The sequence below is a fragment of the Dreissena polymorpha genome, chromosome 14 (genome assembly GCF_020536995.1).
Source record: "Dreissena polymorpha isolate Duluth1 chromosome 14, UMN_Dpol_1.0, whole genome shotgun sequence".
In the NCBI taxonomy this organism is placed as follows: domain Eukaryota; kingdom Metazoa; phylum Mollusca; class Bivalvia; order Myida; family Dreissenidae; genus Dreissena; species Dreissena polymorpha.
Window position 1 is genome coordinate 39,520,304 of NC_068368.1, and position 16,278 is coordinate 39,536,581.

General features: G+C 34.9%; 1 protein-coding gene across 1 annotated transcript; it reads right to left on the bottom strand.

The window, feature by feature from the left end:
• Positions 1-8,623: 8,623 nt before the first annotated feature.
• On the bottom strand, positions 8,624-9,298 carry LOC127857305 (glutamic acid-rich protein-like). Its single transcript, XM_052393713.1, has 3 exons — positions 9,269-9,298; positions 9,056-9,184; positions 8,624-8,869 (listed from the first exon to the last, which is right to left on the bottom strand). Exons 1-3 carry the CDS (start codon positions 9,296-9,298, stop codon positions 8,624-8,626), a joined length of 405 nt encoding a protein of 134 aa, XP_052249673.1.
• Between the last annotated feature and the right edge of the window lie 6,980 nt (positions 9,299-16,278).

Below are 16,278 nucleotides of genomic sequence, written 5' to 3' on the forward strand. Positions count from 1 at the left end.
CTGTGTTTGTATGTTCATACTATTTGAACTATGTTAAAAATTCAATGAGTCTGTTTACATAATTATTATGTTTTTCAGATTCCGGTTCATAATGATTCATGTTACGAAGCAAAACACTATTTTGGTATATCCAAATAAAACATGCAACTGTTAAACGATTGAAAAAAATCTGGGACTGAAAGTGTAACTGTTAAATGAGATCATATTGGTTCATATATTGCTTTGATTTATTCCTTAATGTTTTGATATGTTTATACATGTACCATATGAACTGTGTTTGTATGATAATACTATTTGAACTATGCTAAAATTCCAATGAGCCTGTTTACATAACTATTTGTTTTTCAGATTCCGGTTCATAATGATTTATGTTAGAAGCAAAACACTATTTTGGTATATCTAAATAAAACATGTAACTGTTGAACGATTGAATCAAATCTGGATCTGAAAGTGTAACTGTAAAATGAGATCATATTGATACATTATATTGCTTTGATTTACTCATTAATAATAAAAATAATACTTGCTTTACTAGTATATATATATATATATATATAAATATATATATATATATATATATATATATATATATATATATTGTAATGCATTTGTTTAGTTTCTATGTAGTCATCGGTTGTATGTTGTGTTGTGTTTACTGCCTATCTATTGATAGTCACTTAATTGTCTATATGTCATTTAATCACATGCGCATTCAACCAAACAAAGTAGGCAAGAAATTGAATAGATGCCAACTGTTATTTTGTCTGTTGTTAACAATTTATCCCTATGCAATTAGTTTAAAAAAAATGTGTGTTTGAATTGCCGGACACTGAACATAAGATACAAAAGGGAATGGCATGTTTTCGACAAAACAGTTTCCTGACTTGGTAATTTTATCATGCAAACTGTTTTTACATAGCTTGACATATTTATAGAAGTTTTATACAGTGAGTTGAGCTACATCATAAGAAATATGAGTGCATTTAAACTGATATTTCACTATTTCAAATAGTGAACAATAACAGTGAAAATTATCGTCAATTTTCATTGTTTGAACGGAACTCTGTTAATATATGTTTGGTTTCCCCATAGTGACCTAATTATTACCAAGGGAGACTTCTCTGCATTGAATGTTTTTAAAAACATACGGATATGCTTCCCTTGAACATACATGTAATAACATTTCGAGGCGTTAACGATCTAACATTATGATCGAACAGTTGTTGAGGTAAAGTATATGACGGACCTGCATATCATGTTTCCATATCTCAGTTTACTAAATTGTAAGATACATTATTTTTTGTCTATATATAACTTAACCTGTTCGTAAACAGACATGCCAGTTATTTTAATACATACCTATTACAAATAAATCGTGTTTTTTATTTCAATATTCTGTTTGTACAAATAAAATGTACATCAATTTATATAATATACCTGTTTTAATTGTATTGTTTGACAAAGTCACACTCAGTTATTGTAATATCAAAACAAAAGGTAGTCGACACGGCCCTGTAATTAGGCATTTGTATTTGTATGACTTTGTACGAAACCGTGTAAACCATTTGGGTATTTAAGACGTTCGATCTTTCTTTCGAATGTCTGAATTGAGCCGTCATCTTCGTGTGTCTTCGTGTTTCATTCTGTCGGTGTCTCAGTGTCAGCTTTAGATACGTTCACTAATACAATAAACTGCTGTCACAAAAATGACATTTTACATTCAACATGTACAATACGCATCTACGGTAAATGTTAAGATGTGTGATATATGGTTGCTGATTTCTACTGCATCGCTGTTGGCGACTGTCTAAACGACCAACACAAAAGAAAGACAAAGCAAACACAAACAGACTAAACGTTAATGCCAGCAAACACGACAACACGACGCATTTATCTATCTTAAATTTGTCAATTTGTTTGGCGTTTTCGCGCCTCGAATAATTATGCAATTGAACACTAAGAGGGACGAAGACCGTTAATCGTTAACGAATTTCATTTGATGTTTAAATGTACAGCATATGCTCATTTAAGACCAATTTATTTAAAACATTATTATAGAAATAGACCTAGTATGTTTTAGTTGATACAACTGTTTAATACAAACAACAAATCAGAATTGTTTATGTTAAGTAAATATATATCTGAAGCTTTTAAAATTCGCAACGTAGCATTGACGGATTTATATCACTGGTCATTGTATACAAGACTAGTCATTGAAAGAATACATTACAATAACAGCTAGTTATTTGATTATAAGCTATTTTTGTTCCAACAATACGTATCTATTACCATATGAAATTAATCATTGTACCAAATAAGCATGAATATTGATTGTATATAAGTTCATCCTGTTAAATAGATTTGTTAAATAATGACCCATACTTCATTGTATAATCTTGTTGTATTAATTATTATATGCATGCATATATATATAACACAAAAAAACTGTAAAGTTTACGTGAATAAAATATGTTCGGTTCTGTTCTGTTAATCGATATTGTTTATTCGAACGTTTTATTGAACGTCTTCATGACTTTTAGTCTTACTTGTGCCGCTTTGTAATAGACCCAAGTCACGAAAAACGAGACCATGTGGGCTATATTACGGTTAACGTTGACAAGTTTTAGGCGCTCAGTCGTTATTGTCCAAAAGAGTACCACATTGTAGTCCATTAATAGCAATCGATTACGTTTTTAATGAGGTTGTTGGTGACATTGAAGTTGCAAAAGATGCACAATGTGCTTAAAATAAGGATGATTCTTCTACAAATATATCTGAATGAACGTTGTATGAAACAAAATTCTATTGATGCACATAACCTTTGCCTCAGCACTCGAGTTTCACACCCACTGTACCATTAAATAGTGAAAGAGAGGCGTGCTCAACCGGCTTTGAACATTTATTTTAATGCATTTCAATGATTTTTATTAGTAGTAAAACATTGTCATTTACATTAAAATTAAGTATCTGCAAGATGAAATAGTTATTGTACTAAGTGATGCCTTGACATGCTTGTAACAATCGTGGCGTTCCTGTCTGTTAAATAAAACTAATTGAGTTGATATGTGTTATTCTATTTCTCTGTTGCGTCTGTAGCGGACATGAAACGTGTGAATACATAAACAACCGTGTAAAATGTACCTACGCTTTGTTATTTTTCACACACTCACAGTACTTGTCGAACAGAATATTGTGAACTATGTGTTTTCTTAAACTCAAATATTTGTTTTCTAAAACATTTGTTATATTTGCTGTCAGGAAACATTTAATAGAAAAAAAAACTGTCATAAGAATCAAATTATTTCTACAACCATTGTACGCTATCCCTTAAAGCATGGTAAGCAGATGCCTGTTACGTGCCTGAACGTGCGCATTGAGTACTTATACACGTGTTTTAAAATTCACGCTGTCGATATCGTATGTATATCCTTTATAACTTGCGCAAATTTATTTGTTTGTATTTTTATTATGAACTGATCATGTATACATTGATATCCCGCTAAACCGGACGATCCCAGGTCCATGAGAGAATGCCTGTTTAGAGGTAAATTGACTATTCGATACTCAGAGGGTCATTAAAATAGCTTAGTTTGACAAGAAATAACACATACTATTGTAACATTTGTTTAGAGTCTATAAATAAATATCACTCACTTCAATCCTAGAACACACACTCAATATATCTGATGTATGTCGATACGATAGCAATATGATTACATACATCAATAAGAAAGCATAACTATTGCGACCAATTGTGTGCATGTAAATAACACACATAACATAGAACCTACCATACGCACTGTATACAAGAATCAATGTTATATGATTTTGGTACGTGTAAGTTAGTTCTCATCACACTCAAACATGCGTCAATGATGGACATTTTTTTTTTCAAACACCTATCACGCATGATATCTATTCAACATAATGTAAGTCTTAAGCAAGCAAGTGATTCAGTATTTTCATGCATATTACTTTATTTAGAAATTCGATGTCAAACTTTCTTAAGTCTTCATAAAAACGAAACATTGAAACGTTATAAACAGCTCTAATTCAAAAAGCAGTTCGAATTTAAACAACTTAATGCATATGGCCCTAAGTACGTTGTCTGTTTTAGGTTCACCACAAAATATTATAAACAGTGATATTCTACATATTTACAGTAAGATTTTTGATAAAAGGATGTAATCTAGTAGATATGTCAAAACATATATTTTCAAGATGATTCAAAAAGAGTAAAATGATTAATTGAATATTTAAATTTAATATTAATAGTAGTCCTCTTGAAAAAACAATTCGTAAACAATAATTGGGAAGGAAATCGATACAATACAGCATGATATATTCTTGGGAAGATTAAACAATTACTCAACATATTATAAGATTAGGGACATAGATGTTCTTTTCGTTGCCATTGTGTGCTCGAAATAGACCTTGGGAATGTCATCAAAAGATTTAAGACGATCACTTTCTAGTCGTGTATATGATGAGTGCTAGCAATTGTTCAATATAAAGAGTACTGTGCGCATTGTAAGAGTCAGTAAGATACATAACATAAAAGGAACGCCTAATATATGGTTGATTTCCAATCTAAGAACCTCTCACTAAACATACAAAATGTGTTGACTTCGAAGACAGTGATGGAGTTATACTAGTATTTGTCTCTTCAGTTAGCAACCAGAAATCCCACCAACATTGTATTCCAGATGTTAATGTTTATATTGAAGTAAGAGTTACATCTGAAAGGACTCATCAAAATATATTTTTAGTAGCTTTATACGCTCGGGATACTTTGCGTAGAATAACTGGCTTGTAACATGAAATGTTGATATCCATAGTATACTTGTGTTTATTTCTTGTTTATGTAAAATGTACATTGGAAGAAAAACATTATATATATTAATATATATATATATATATATATATATATATATATATATATATATATATATATATATATATATATAGACAAGCAGTGACAACTGTGAATATATAATAATAGTTATAGGGATATTTCGGTCAAATGTATACGTTTTTAATTTTAATATAAATTTAGACCAAAAAAAATCTACATCAAAACAACATTATTTATGCTCACATTCAACGAAAGCTTAAGTTAGCCGCCAATTAATTAATTACTTTTTTAATGACAAAAAAATCACAAAATCACAATCTTGAGAAACTACGTTGATTTGATACAAAATCTGTGGAACAATGATCCAAAGTTTGCTTGATACCATTGTTACTAATACAATCCAAGATGTCCAGAAGTCGACTTTGGTGTACTTTGTGGAATAAAACACTTGCACGCATAATGTTCATCAACGGTATGAAACTGTATGTAAATCGTCCGCTCCACAAAATAAACTAATCCCAAAAGTCCCAATAAGCCACAAGTCTGACATTTTGAATTTATATTTAAGACTAAAATTTGTCAAATATTTAAATGCATGGAGTTCATCAAATGTGTTCAGTTTATAAAAATATGTCGTTATGAAATATTTAGCAAACTCAATATTGCGTAAAACTGCAAACAGAGGTCAACATAAAAACAATAAAGCGGTCTTATACGCTAAAGTTTGAATCACAGTTGTGTAGAAGTAGAGAGTTGATTTTTATAACTAGAGGTTCTGGGTTAGAATCCCGTGGCCGAAACACGTTTTCATTCAACGTTTTTCTCGCTAATATAGTTCGTAAAACTATTATATTGTTGTTAATTAATATGAACAAATAGCGATCTTGCTATTAACTTCCTTTACATCCCGTAATCACAGTTATGGAAACGTTTTCTTTCTTTATTTAAGTTTTATGTCATTCTTTCCAAATCTATGTAGGTACCATTTAAATATTATTTGTTCCACTCAGATTAGATAGCAAACTATCCATCATTTTCACATATTTAAACATGTTATTATTTATGAAAACTTGGTAATTTCTCATATATTTTCTTCGGTGAGCAAAATGAACAGACCAATATGAGCATGTTCAGGCCCGATTTCTCTGATGATGAAATGACCATAATATATGTTCATACTAAAAAGCAATTTATTACAGTTTTTTGTATGAAATAATATATGTGGCAAACCTGCATACCTTTGCAAGTGGCGCTGAAACTTGAAATGTTTGCGGTGAAAAAGTATGTTTTTCAATCAAGGCAACCTATTCGAAATGTTCTATCGAAACGTTAGAATGTTGCAAGTTTGTATTTTTCCGCCGTTTATTTCTTTATAATAGCGGATTTCTAGAAATTAGTATTTTCCTGGTTTTGCATGTAGAGATAAAACACATGAGTGATTATATTACACCTTAGTTACTATCATAAAGGCATATATAATGCATGTATGTATACATGTATACCCAATATGTGTTGCCCGGTCAATATTTATGTTCATGAGAAGGACATTTATACAAATTGGTACTAATCTGGTATATAGCGTGCTGGTGCTGTGGTGAGTCAGATAATCATTGATTTTACTCATATAGAACTAATGTAATCTTGTGTGTTGCGCTTGGATTTTGACCTAGACCAGAATTAGTTTTCAAAAAAAAGTAACGAATGTTTTAAACTAGATCAGCAATTGGCAGAGCTGATTTGATAGCTGAGCAGCATTCCAACTATTAAAGCTGATTATAAATTCATTGCCAGATATATAATAAAACAGCTTATGGTTCAAGTTCAAGTTTTACGAAGCTCCATACCATTGAATATGTTATAATAACTAATCGTTCATATTTTAGTTCACATATTGAATGAGGCGTGTATACAAGCCAATTGTTTCGCATCCATAAATAACGAGCGAAATATAACAGCATTATTTTGAGCGTTGTGGAAATTTGTTTGTTACATAGAATAATGCATTTAACCTCGTCGATATCTTTTACATGATAGACGTCGTGCGTATTTAATATTAACCCAGTGAACACACTTTTAATAGCAATTTTAGGAATGTTAATTTCCAACTGTCGCAAGCTTCATCTTAATAAATCATCGCTCTTAATTTAAATAAAGTATATTGGCTCAATTGAAGATCGTGGCAAACCGACACTAAATGCGTTGTTTGATTGTGGAAACAGTCGGTTAAGTACGTAATACCGTTATGGCCATCGTGGTTAAACATTAATATCCAGAGGGCGACAATGCGACAGTAAGATGGCGACAATGCGATAGTACGATTGCGGCAATGCGATAGTACGATGGCGACAATGCGAAAACGCGATAGTACCATGGCGACAATGCGATGGTCATCGTACTGTCGTCATCGTATTATCGCATTGTGGCCATCGTGCAATCGCACTGTCGTCATCGTATTTTCGCACTATCGCATTGTTCCAACCGTTCTATCGCATTGTCGACTAACGCCTTCGATACACAAACTATTCTTATTGCAGAGACAAAATAGATGAATTTATAAAGATGTACATTTAAAGGGGTTACAGTTATAATGAAATCAAATTTTTATTACGTTATAGCATTGGTATTGATGTAAGGTATGCCGAACTGTAAAGTATTTTTAAAAGAGGTTCCATCTAGGAAAAAATACGATGTGCGCATGTGTACCGGAAGGCGCTAGCCGACAATGCGACACTTCGATGACGACAATGCGACAACACGATGGCGATTGTACGATGGCGACAATACGATGACGACAGTACGATGACTATCGCTAGTACGATGGCGACAATCCGATGATATGATGGCGACAGTACGATATGACTATCGCACTATCGCCATCGTACTATCGCGCTGTCGTACTTTCGTCATCGTATAATCGCGTTGTCGCCATCGTACTATCGCACTGTCGCCATCGTATTGTCGCACTGTCGTCATTGTACTGTCGCCATCGTACTACCGCATTGTCGCCATCGTACTATCACATTGTCGCCATCGTACTATCGCACAATCGCATTGTCGCCCTCTGGATTTTAATTTGTAACAACGATAGCCCTAACGGTATTCCGTAGTTAAAAGCTACACGCTTTACTGATCCCGCACAACAGCGTGCATTGTTATAAAGAAGCCGTGTAACTTAAAACATGCGACATGAGGACATTTACAATTTTAGCAATCCGTCATAATACATTAAACGTTACCTCAAGCTTGAATTCGCTAACAATCATCAGTGAAACAGTGATGAATGGCAGGTGAGAAGAACTTGTTTGCAAGTGAGGATATTTATGCGCTTTGTTTGGATCATTTGGATTAAGAGAACGTTGTAATATCTGAATCATCGCGCAACTGATTTTCTACTGATAACATCACATACTATCATGTCTACGTGCCTCACGTTGGTGTTGGCGCTTATTCTTGTGCTATGCCCGGCTGTCTCGAGGGGACAATGCCCCGACAGGTGTTGCCATATTTTTGCTCAAAAAAGAGACTGCCAAAAGCTACAACTGCTGGACATACCCGTTTTCCCGCCTTCCAACACTACCGAATTGTAAGTATATATAATATTTTTTTTCGTCGTCATCGTCCTCCTTCTCCACATTCTCCTCCTCCTCCTGCTCATCCTTCTGCTACTCCTGCTACTCCTCCTTTTACTCCTGCTCCTCCTGCTAATGCTACTCCTCCTGCTGCTCCTCCTCCTGCTTTCCTTTTCCCCTGCTCCTCCTGCTCCTTCTGCTACTCCTCCTTCTCCTCCTCTTGTTCCTTTAACTGCTTCTGCTCTTCCTCTTCCTCTTCCGCCTCGTCGTTGTCGTCATCGTCCTCCTCGTCGTTGTCGTCCTCCTCCCCCTTGTCGTCATTCTCGGCGTCGTCGTCCTCCTCGTCGTCGTCCTCCATCTCGTCGTTCTTCTCGTCGTCGTCGTCGTCCTCCTTCTTCTGCTTCTCCTCCTGCTCCTCCTCCTTCTGCTCCTCCTGCTCCTCCTTCTACTCCTCCACCTGTTACTCCTCCTGCTCCTTCTCCTGTCCATTCAACTGCTCCTGCTCCATCTCTTCCTCCTTCGCCTCGTCGTTGTCGTCATCCTCCTCCTCGTCGTCGTCTTCCTCCTCCTCGTCGTCGACTTCCTCCTCCTCCTCGTCGTCGTCGGCGTTGTCGTCGTTCTCGGCGTCGGCCTCCATCTCGTCGTCGTCGTCGTCCTTCTCGTCGTCCTTCTCGTCGTCGGCCTCCTCCTCCTGCTCCTCCTCCTTCTGCTCCACCTCCTCCTGCTCCTCCTCCTTCTGCTCCTCCTCCTTCTGCTCCTCCTGCTTTTTCTGCTACTCCTCCTGCTCCTCCTCCTGCTCCTCCTACTGCTGCTCCTGCTACCCCTCCTGCTACTCCTCCTGCACCTCCTTACGTTCCTTCAACTGCTCCTGCATCACCTCTTCCTCCTTTTCCTCGTCGTCGTCGTAGTCATTCTCTTCCTACTCCTCCTCCTTCTCCTTCTCCTACTCATCTTTTTCCTGCTCATCCTCCTCTTGCTCCTCCTCCTGCTCATCCTTCTTCTCCTCCTCCTTCTCCTTTTTAATTGTAAATTATCACCGTTTAATAAGAACATTAACAGTGACCACAAACGTAACCTTCTGTGCAAATGATAAATATAAAAAAACAATAAATCGAAAAATAATATGAACATTTTTTTCTGAGACCATTCTGTAAAACGATTTTGATTTATTTTCCCAATATAGCCGTGTACTGTACGTATGCCTTTTATTTACTCTTTGTTCAAACAAACAGCTTTGTGATCAACTGGTTATATGAACATATGGTTATTACATTTCGAAGATTTGTATAACTGAATTATATTATTAATTTACATAATACACACGGTATACTATAACAGCCATATTAAAACTGATCAAAATGCGAAAAAATCATTTACTGGAATTAAATGTTTCCTTTCCTAATCTTTAAATGGCTATCTGTAATTGTTAATCATATCAAACAATGTATCCCGACATAGACATATGAGTAATTTCTATAAACTATAAAAACTATTTAGAACAAGCCTCTCATTCATGCAACTTTCTTGCCGAGTCGTGAAGTAAAAAAGTAAAAAAAAGCAAATACTATCATTTTAACACATATGGTATGTCATCATTGTGTTCCATGATGATCAATTAAATAAAAAAGCAGGCCTAATCACACTCTCAATTATGTCTCTTTTTCTCTCAAAAGAAACTGTCCTATGACATTCTAAATAATGAGTTTATTACGTTCAACGTTCGTTACAATCCACCGAATATAATAATAATTAAATTCATGAAAGATTATATGAAGAGCAATTCTTGTAACCGTTAGCTAGTATTATACGATAAACAAAATACATTAAACATATCATTATAATAATGATTACATCTTGAATCAGCGGCTTGGAACGGTATATCCAAAGATTTTGGGTTTAAACCTACTAAAAACCTACTAAAAAGGCTAGGCTTAACTATTTTATTAATATCTATTGTTTTTCTCTTCCTACCTGTATCTTCTATGTCGGCTTAATAATCATGTCAAGTCTGGTAACACCGCGAAATGTTATGCGTTCCAATATTTATATGCACTGAAAGACTCAGTTTTGCAATATGCTCACAATTGCGATGAAACATTGCATTCCATGTGCTAATGTTTAATGATTTACTACGTGATGTTCTTACTCATAGAACAAGAGTCTTATAGAGAATACATGGTTGGTGCCAAGATGAAGAGAGTCTATCCGGTGAGGCTTAGAAAAAGAAAATAGGGAGAGCTTTATCCAACCATGTATTCTATTTTTCCTGCTTCGTGCCGTTGACACATTTATCAAAGACAAATGATAAATTGACAAAACAATATAATTATTGTTGTCGAGCTTCCTACATGCACACAACATTCCAGACGACCGAATAACTATCGATTGTGTCACGTAAAATATAGTTCCATTTTAAATTCGTCTTTTTAATACTTTCCTATTGAAAATATGAGATGTAATTAAACACGAATTGAGAATGTAATATTTTTCTTGGCAAAAAATGAAAAAAATAAATAAATGCAGCAGCAAAACAAAATCTAAATTGTATTCACCTTCATGACAACTTTAATCCATTCCTAATTACAATACATGTACAACGATATACACATCCATTTTCTGTTCTTCTATCCCTTTGTCGAAATCCATTTTTTGTTTTTCCATTCCTATTATCGAAATGTATTTTAAACCACACTATTTTTTTGATAGCGTTTGTATCGAATGCTAACCACTCTGACCCAAAACCCGATTTACGAAATGGTAATCCTGCCGTAGCGATTTTTTTTATTCCTATCGAAGTTAACAATAATGAAAGACAAACACACAATCCGAAATACATTTATGATTCGTTCGATGCATTAAATTTTTTAAAAAGATACTGTTAAAACCACCATGTCAAGTTGTCCCTAAAATCCTGAGAGAAACTAGATAGTATGTTTCGTCAGAGAAATGACGTCACACTAGATACGTCATAAATTGCGTGAACAAGTAAATGAAAATGATAAATACGGAAAGCTGGGTTGGTTATATGCTTTAAAGAAGAACAAAAGGATGATATATAATACAACGATAACATTCATGATGCGCCAAAATAAATTTCAAAGGTCAAATCTTAGAACATGTTAATCGTTACAGCGTGCGTAGGAATACACTACTTCCTGTTGACCGGAGATAGGAAAATTTATTCGACCCTGCTTTATTTGGCAAATGTTTTCAACAGAGGCAGGATAAAAGAAACATCACTAGCACGTCAGTTTTTTTTCTGTATTTAAAGGGGCCGTCAACCAGATTTCACGAAAAAAGAAAAGTTCTATTCTTTTACAATTATTAGTTTATATTGATTAAAATATCACGACTTGTATATAACATTACTTGAAAAAGTTGTTAAGTTTTCATATTTTCAGTATATTCGGTGATACAATTTTACTGGGTTTGTGTACCAGGTAACTACCATTTAAGTATAAATAACGCAAGTAGTTTGATCATCATCGTCACGTGGTAAACCCAGGAATGCAAATTGTGCATGCGTAGTGAATTGGATATATTATATATATAAAATGATCAATCTACTTGCGTTATTTATAGTGTGCATATCGTTACGTCACCTTTTTTCGCGATGTACTTTCGATTTAAAATAGCGAAATTTTATAACCGAATATACTAAAAATAAGAATTTTTTTCAAGTAATGTAATATACCAGTCGTGATATTTTAATCAATATAAACGAATAATTGTAAAAAACGGTATTTTAGAACTTTTCTTTTTTCTTTTATCTGGCTGACGGCCCCTTTAAGGGGCATATCTATTTACTTTGAATCGAGAAGTGTGTTCTTATATAATCTGCTGAACATAATGGATATTAATATACGAATTGCGTTTTTTGTAATACAAAGCTTTTATAGCATTATACTCACTTGTTAAATGTAATGAAGGGTAGTAATTAAGCACTGTTACGATAAACACATACATGTACACGTGATTAGTTGGACGTATAGGTCAATAGGCATAATACATATATCGCCTATCATTTTAAATTAATGAAACAAAAATAACAAATAAACACAAATGGATACATGCATTATATGTGGTGTTTGAGATTATTATTTAACACGAAGTGAACATACAGCAGCAAACATATGTCAAGTCATGATGTTTTAACATATTCCAAATGTTGTTCAAACATTTTATAAACACAAGCATTAGCACGAATCTTAAAAGTCAGTTCGTGTTTAATGACGAAGCGTAACACATTCAACTGTTATCACTACTTTTTGGACATACATTATTATTTTATACAATCTATTAAGATTTTGACAGTTTAACCACGAGTCAGCAAATACTTCCTAAAATTAAGGTTTAAATGGCATTACTCTGAGGGTCTCTGCCTCTATTTGAATGCGGAGAGACAAGTCTTCGTATCACCAACCTCAAGATCAACGAGTATCCAAACACACGCAGGGAAATAATGTATACGCGTCGCCCAATTGATTCGGTCAGTTATTGTGACTAATACCACCGTCACACTAGGCAACGTTTCCACTACGTCCTCGAAAATATGCCAGGACGCAGAGCGAACGTGTACAACGTAGCGAGGACGCAGATGACATGGCTTTGCGCGTGGTACGGTCTTCATGGACGTGAAGGATGTGGGTTATTTTTGAACATGTTCAAAACTTACGTGGCAAGGACGTGGTAAAATCAGGACGTGGTAAGAACTTGGTAAGGTCGTAGTTATGACGTATCTAAAAACATGTAAAAAACCTAATTGACGCAATACACGCGTAGTGCATACGTGGACGAGTGTAAGACGTTCACATCACAATGTCTCTAGATTGTCACTTCGTTCTTGCTACGCCCATCGGGTTCTCACTACGACCCTTCCATGCTAGTGTTGTGACAATGATACGTCCCTACTACGTTTCAAACGACCGCATTAGGTTCTTAGAACGTTCTACCGGTGCTTAGCACGTCTAAGGTACGTTCGCAGCAGGTTCTAGTCACGACCATGCCACGTTATGGTGGTCGAGGATAAATACTGGATTCATTTCCATTTCACTTCCATTTCAATATAGAATAGACAACCAAAAACTTCTCCAGCATGTTGATGTATTGGTTGGACAACAGGTCCTTCTCGATGGACAGGTCGCAATATTGCTTGTGAGAAGGAGAAGGCGGAGAAGAAATAAAAGACAGCCCAGGTCTTGCTGGGTGCGTTCTTGGCTGTCAGCAGAAAGAAGGCTGCAATTCGGCCAGTATGACCGACTTATGGCAGAATTAAGAATGGAAGATCAGCAGTCATTGTTCAATGTTCTCCGAATGCCTCCTGAAATGTTTGATGAGCTTCTCAACCGAGTTGGTCCAAAATGTCAGAAGCCAGACACCCCCCTGAAGGAAAGCGCTGGATCGTCTGAAACTTGCGATTTCGTTACGATACTTGGCATCTGGCGACAAGTACCCATCCTTGCAGTACGCCGTTAGAGTTGTAAGGAACACAATATCTTTGTTTACTCCTGAAGTGTGCCGGCCAATCGTTGGCGAATATAAGGACGAAGTCATATCATGCTCAACATCACAAGTCGAATGGCGCACTATTGCGCAAGAGTTTCAGACAAAGTGGAATGTGCCACACGCCTGAGGAGCAATCGATGGCGAACATGTGGCTATCAGATGCCCAAATAACACTTAATGATTGTTTCACAATTACAAAGGCTTCTTTTTGGTGGTTCTTCTGGCTTTGGTGGACGCCGATTATAAGTTTATGTGGACAGATATTGGTGGTGCGGGTCCATGTCTGACGCTCAGATAGCAAATGATAACTAAATGTGTTCCTGGTTTTACTTATGATTGCATTTTACATTATGTGATGTGTATAATTTTCTTTGTATTGGTAATTCAATTATGGTTTGTAAAATTGGTTAATGTAATTAAATTTTCATTAATATGTACGAGCCAAATCGCAGTTTTTATATGCAGACATAAAACGCGGTGAGAACGTGATGGGCGCGTGGTAAGAACGCAGTGCTATCTTGGCGGTCGTAGTAGCAACCTAGTACGAGCGTAGTTAAAGCATAGCAAGAACGTTATGGACGTGGTACCCGCCTGATTACATTACGCACTAAAATATAGTGGGAACGTGTTGGACGCTGTAAGAACTTAGCGCAAACGTGATATGTGCGTAGCAGGAACTCGAAAAATGCATTTTTTTACCATTTTTACCCCGTCCACGCTACGTCCTATGACATTTTCAGGACGCAGCGCGGTCTTCATGGACGTGGTCAAGTGTTACGAGGCCTTAAGAAGAAAATATAGCTGACTTGGTTTATAACTGATAATAAATTTCCTTTGTCGCGGATAATTAAGGACAAAAAATCCAGTTCATAATTTCTTTTTTACACCCAAAGAGGAACTGTTATTTTCTAACTTGACTAATGCCTTCATGTAAACAAATCTACACCACGTAACTGTTACAATCATTTTACAGGTAGCCTTGATGTGATTTATTCTAACATTTTTTTAGAAGAGAAACGCTACCTCAGTCTTATTCAAACTGAATAAAGAAATGGCATTTTTGTACTTTTATAATACGTGTACATTATTCAAACTTCATCACAAAACTATGCAAATCCTGCTATTCAATCCGAATAAGGGACTGCTATGTTCTAAATTAAATAATAACTTAACATTTACCAAACTGTGAACATATTTTGTACATATAGATATGCTGTCAACATTATTATTCCTGCATATTTATACTTTGTTCCGTCCTCCAGTTCCTCTTTCGCGACTGATCATAATACCTGCATATTTTACATCAAACAAAATGTTGATGTACATTCGAATATGTGCCATATAAAGTTATTTGTAGTTATGATTTCAAAATAAACTTATATTTGAGAACACATTTCTACACAGGTTGCTTGATTCGTAATGCATTTTTTTAATTTTGCGACATAATTCGGAACAAGCAACCGGTTCCTAATTTCGTTATTTAAATATTATTAATACTGGAATAGTCTAACCAAAATAATAACTTTAGATGTACCAAAATGCAATTGATATATATTAAAACCATATTTAAAAAATATTTTGGTTGGTATTTTTGGCAGATTCGTAATCGATTCTGGGTCATCTTAGAAAATGAAGTTTCCTTTTTTTCGGCTTGAATAAGGAACATCGATATGGTGTTGCTCACTATTCAGTGTCGACAACGGAACTGGAGTATAAATACTATATAAATGCAGTAGAAATAAATAAATATGTTGATACCATTTCTACATTACTTTTCATAATAACGAGGTACCGCTGGTGACATGTTAAAATATAATTTAAATGAGAAAATGTCAGATCCATATTTTGCTATCAATAAAGAGTAATGCTCTGTGTCGCGCGTTATTGAGTCGCAAAAAGGAACTGCAAATACAATTTGGTCAAAATGTGTTGGAATATATATTATATAACATATCTTGATGCACAATGATATTCAAAGTAAACAGTATGTGTTTTGCCCTTGCAAAACTATTTTTCAAGATGGAAAATGCCACTTCAGGTTTCAATTAAGTATAAGGAACTAGTTTCTGTGTATTTATTTGGACGCAAAAGCCACTGAATCATTAATAAATAATATGATATTTACATAATTTTGGCAAATTATTTTGAAATAAACAAAAAAATAAATGGTAGTTTGTATTTTGTGATTCACTTTGTTTCATTTAAAAGTATCATGTAATTAACCAAGTTAAACCCATATTTGTCAGCCTTTATTTCTTAATGCGTCTCCCGGCTGAATATTGTCCTCGCCCTCTTTTTATAGTTCACTAATCATACTTATGACTTCTGTATCGCTTTCAACATGCTCTT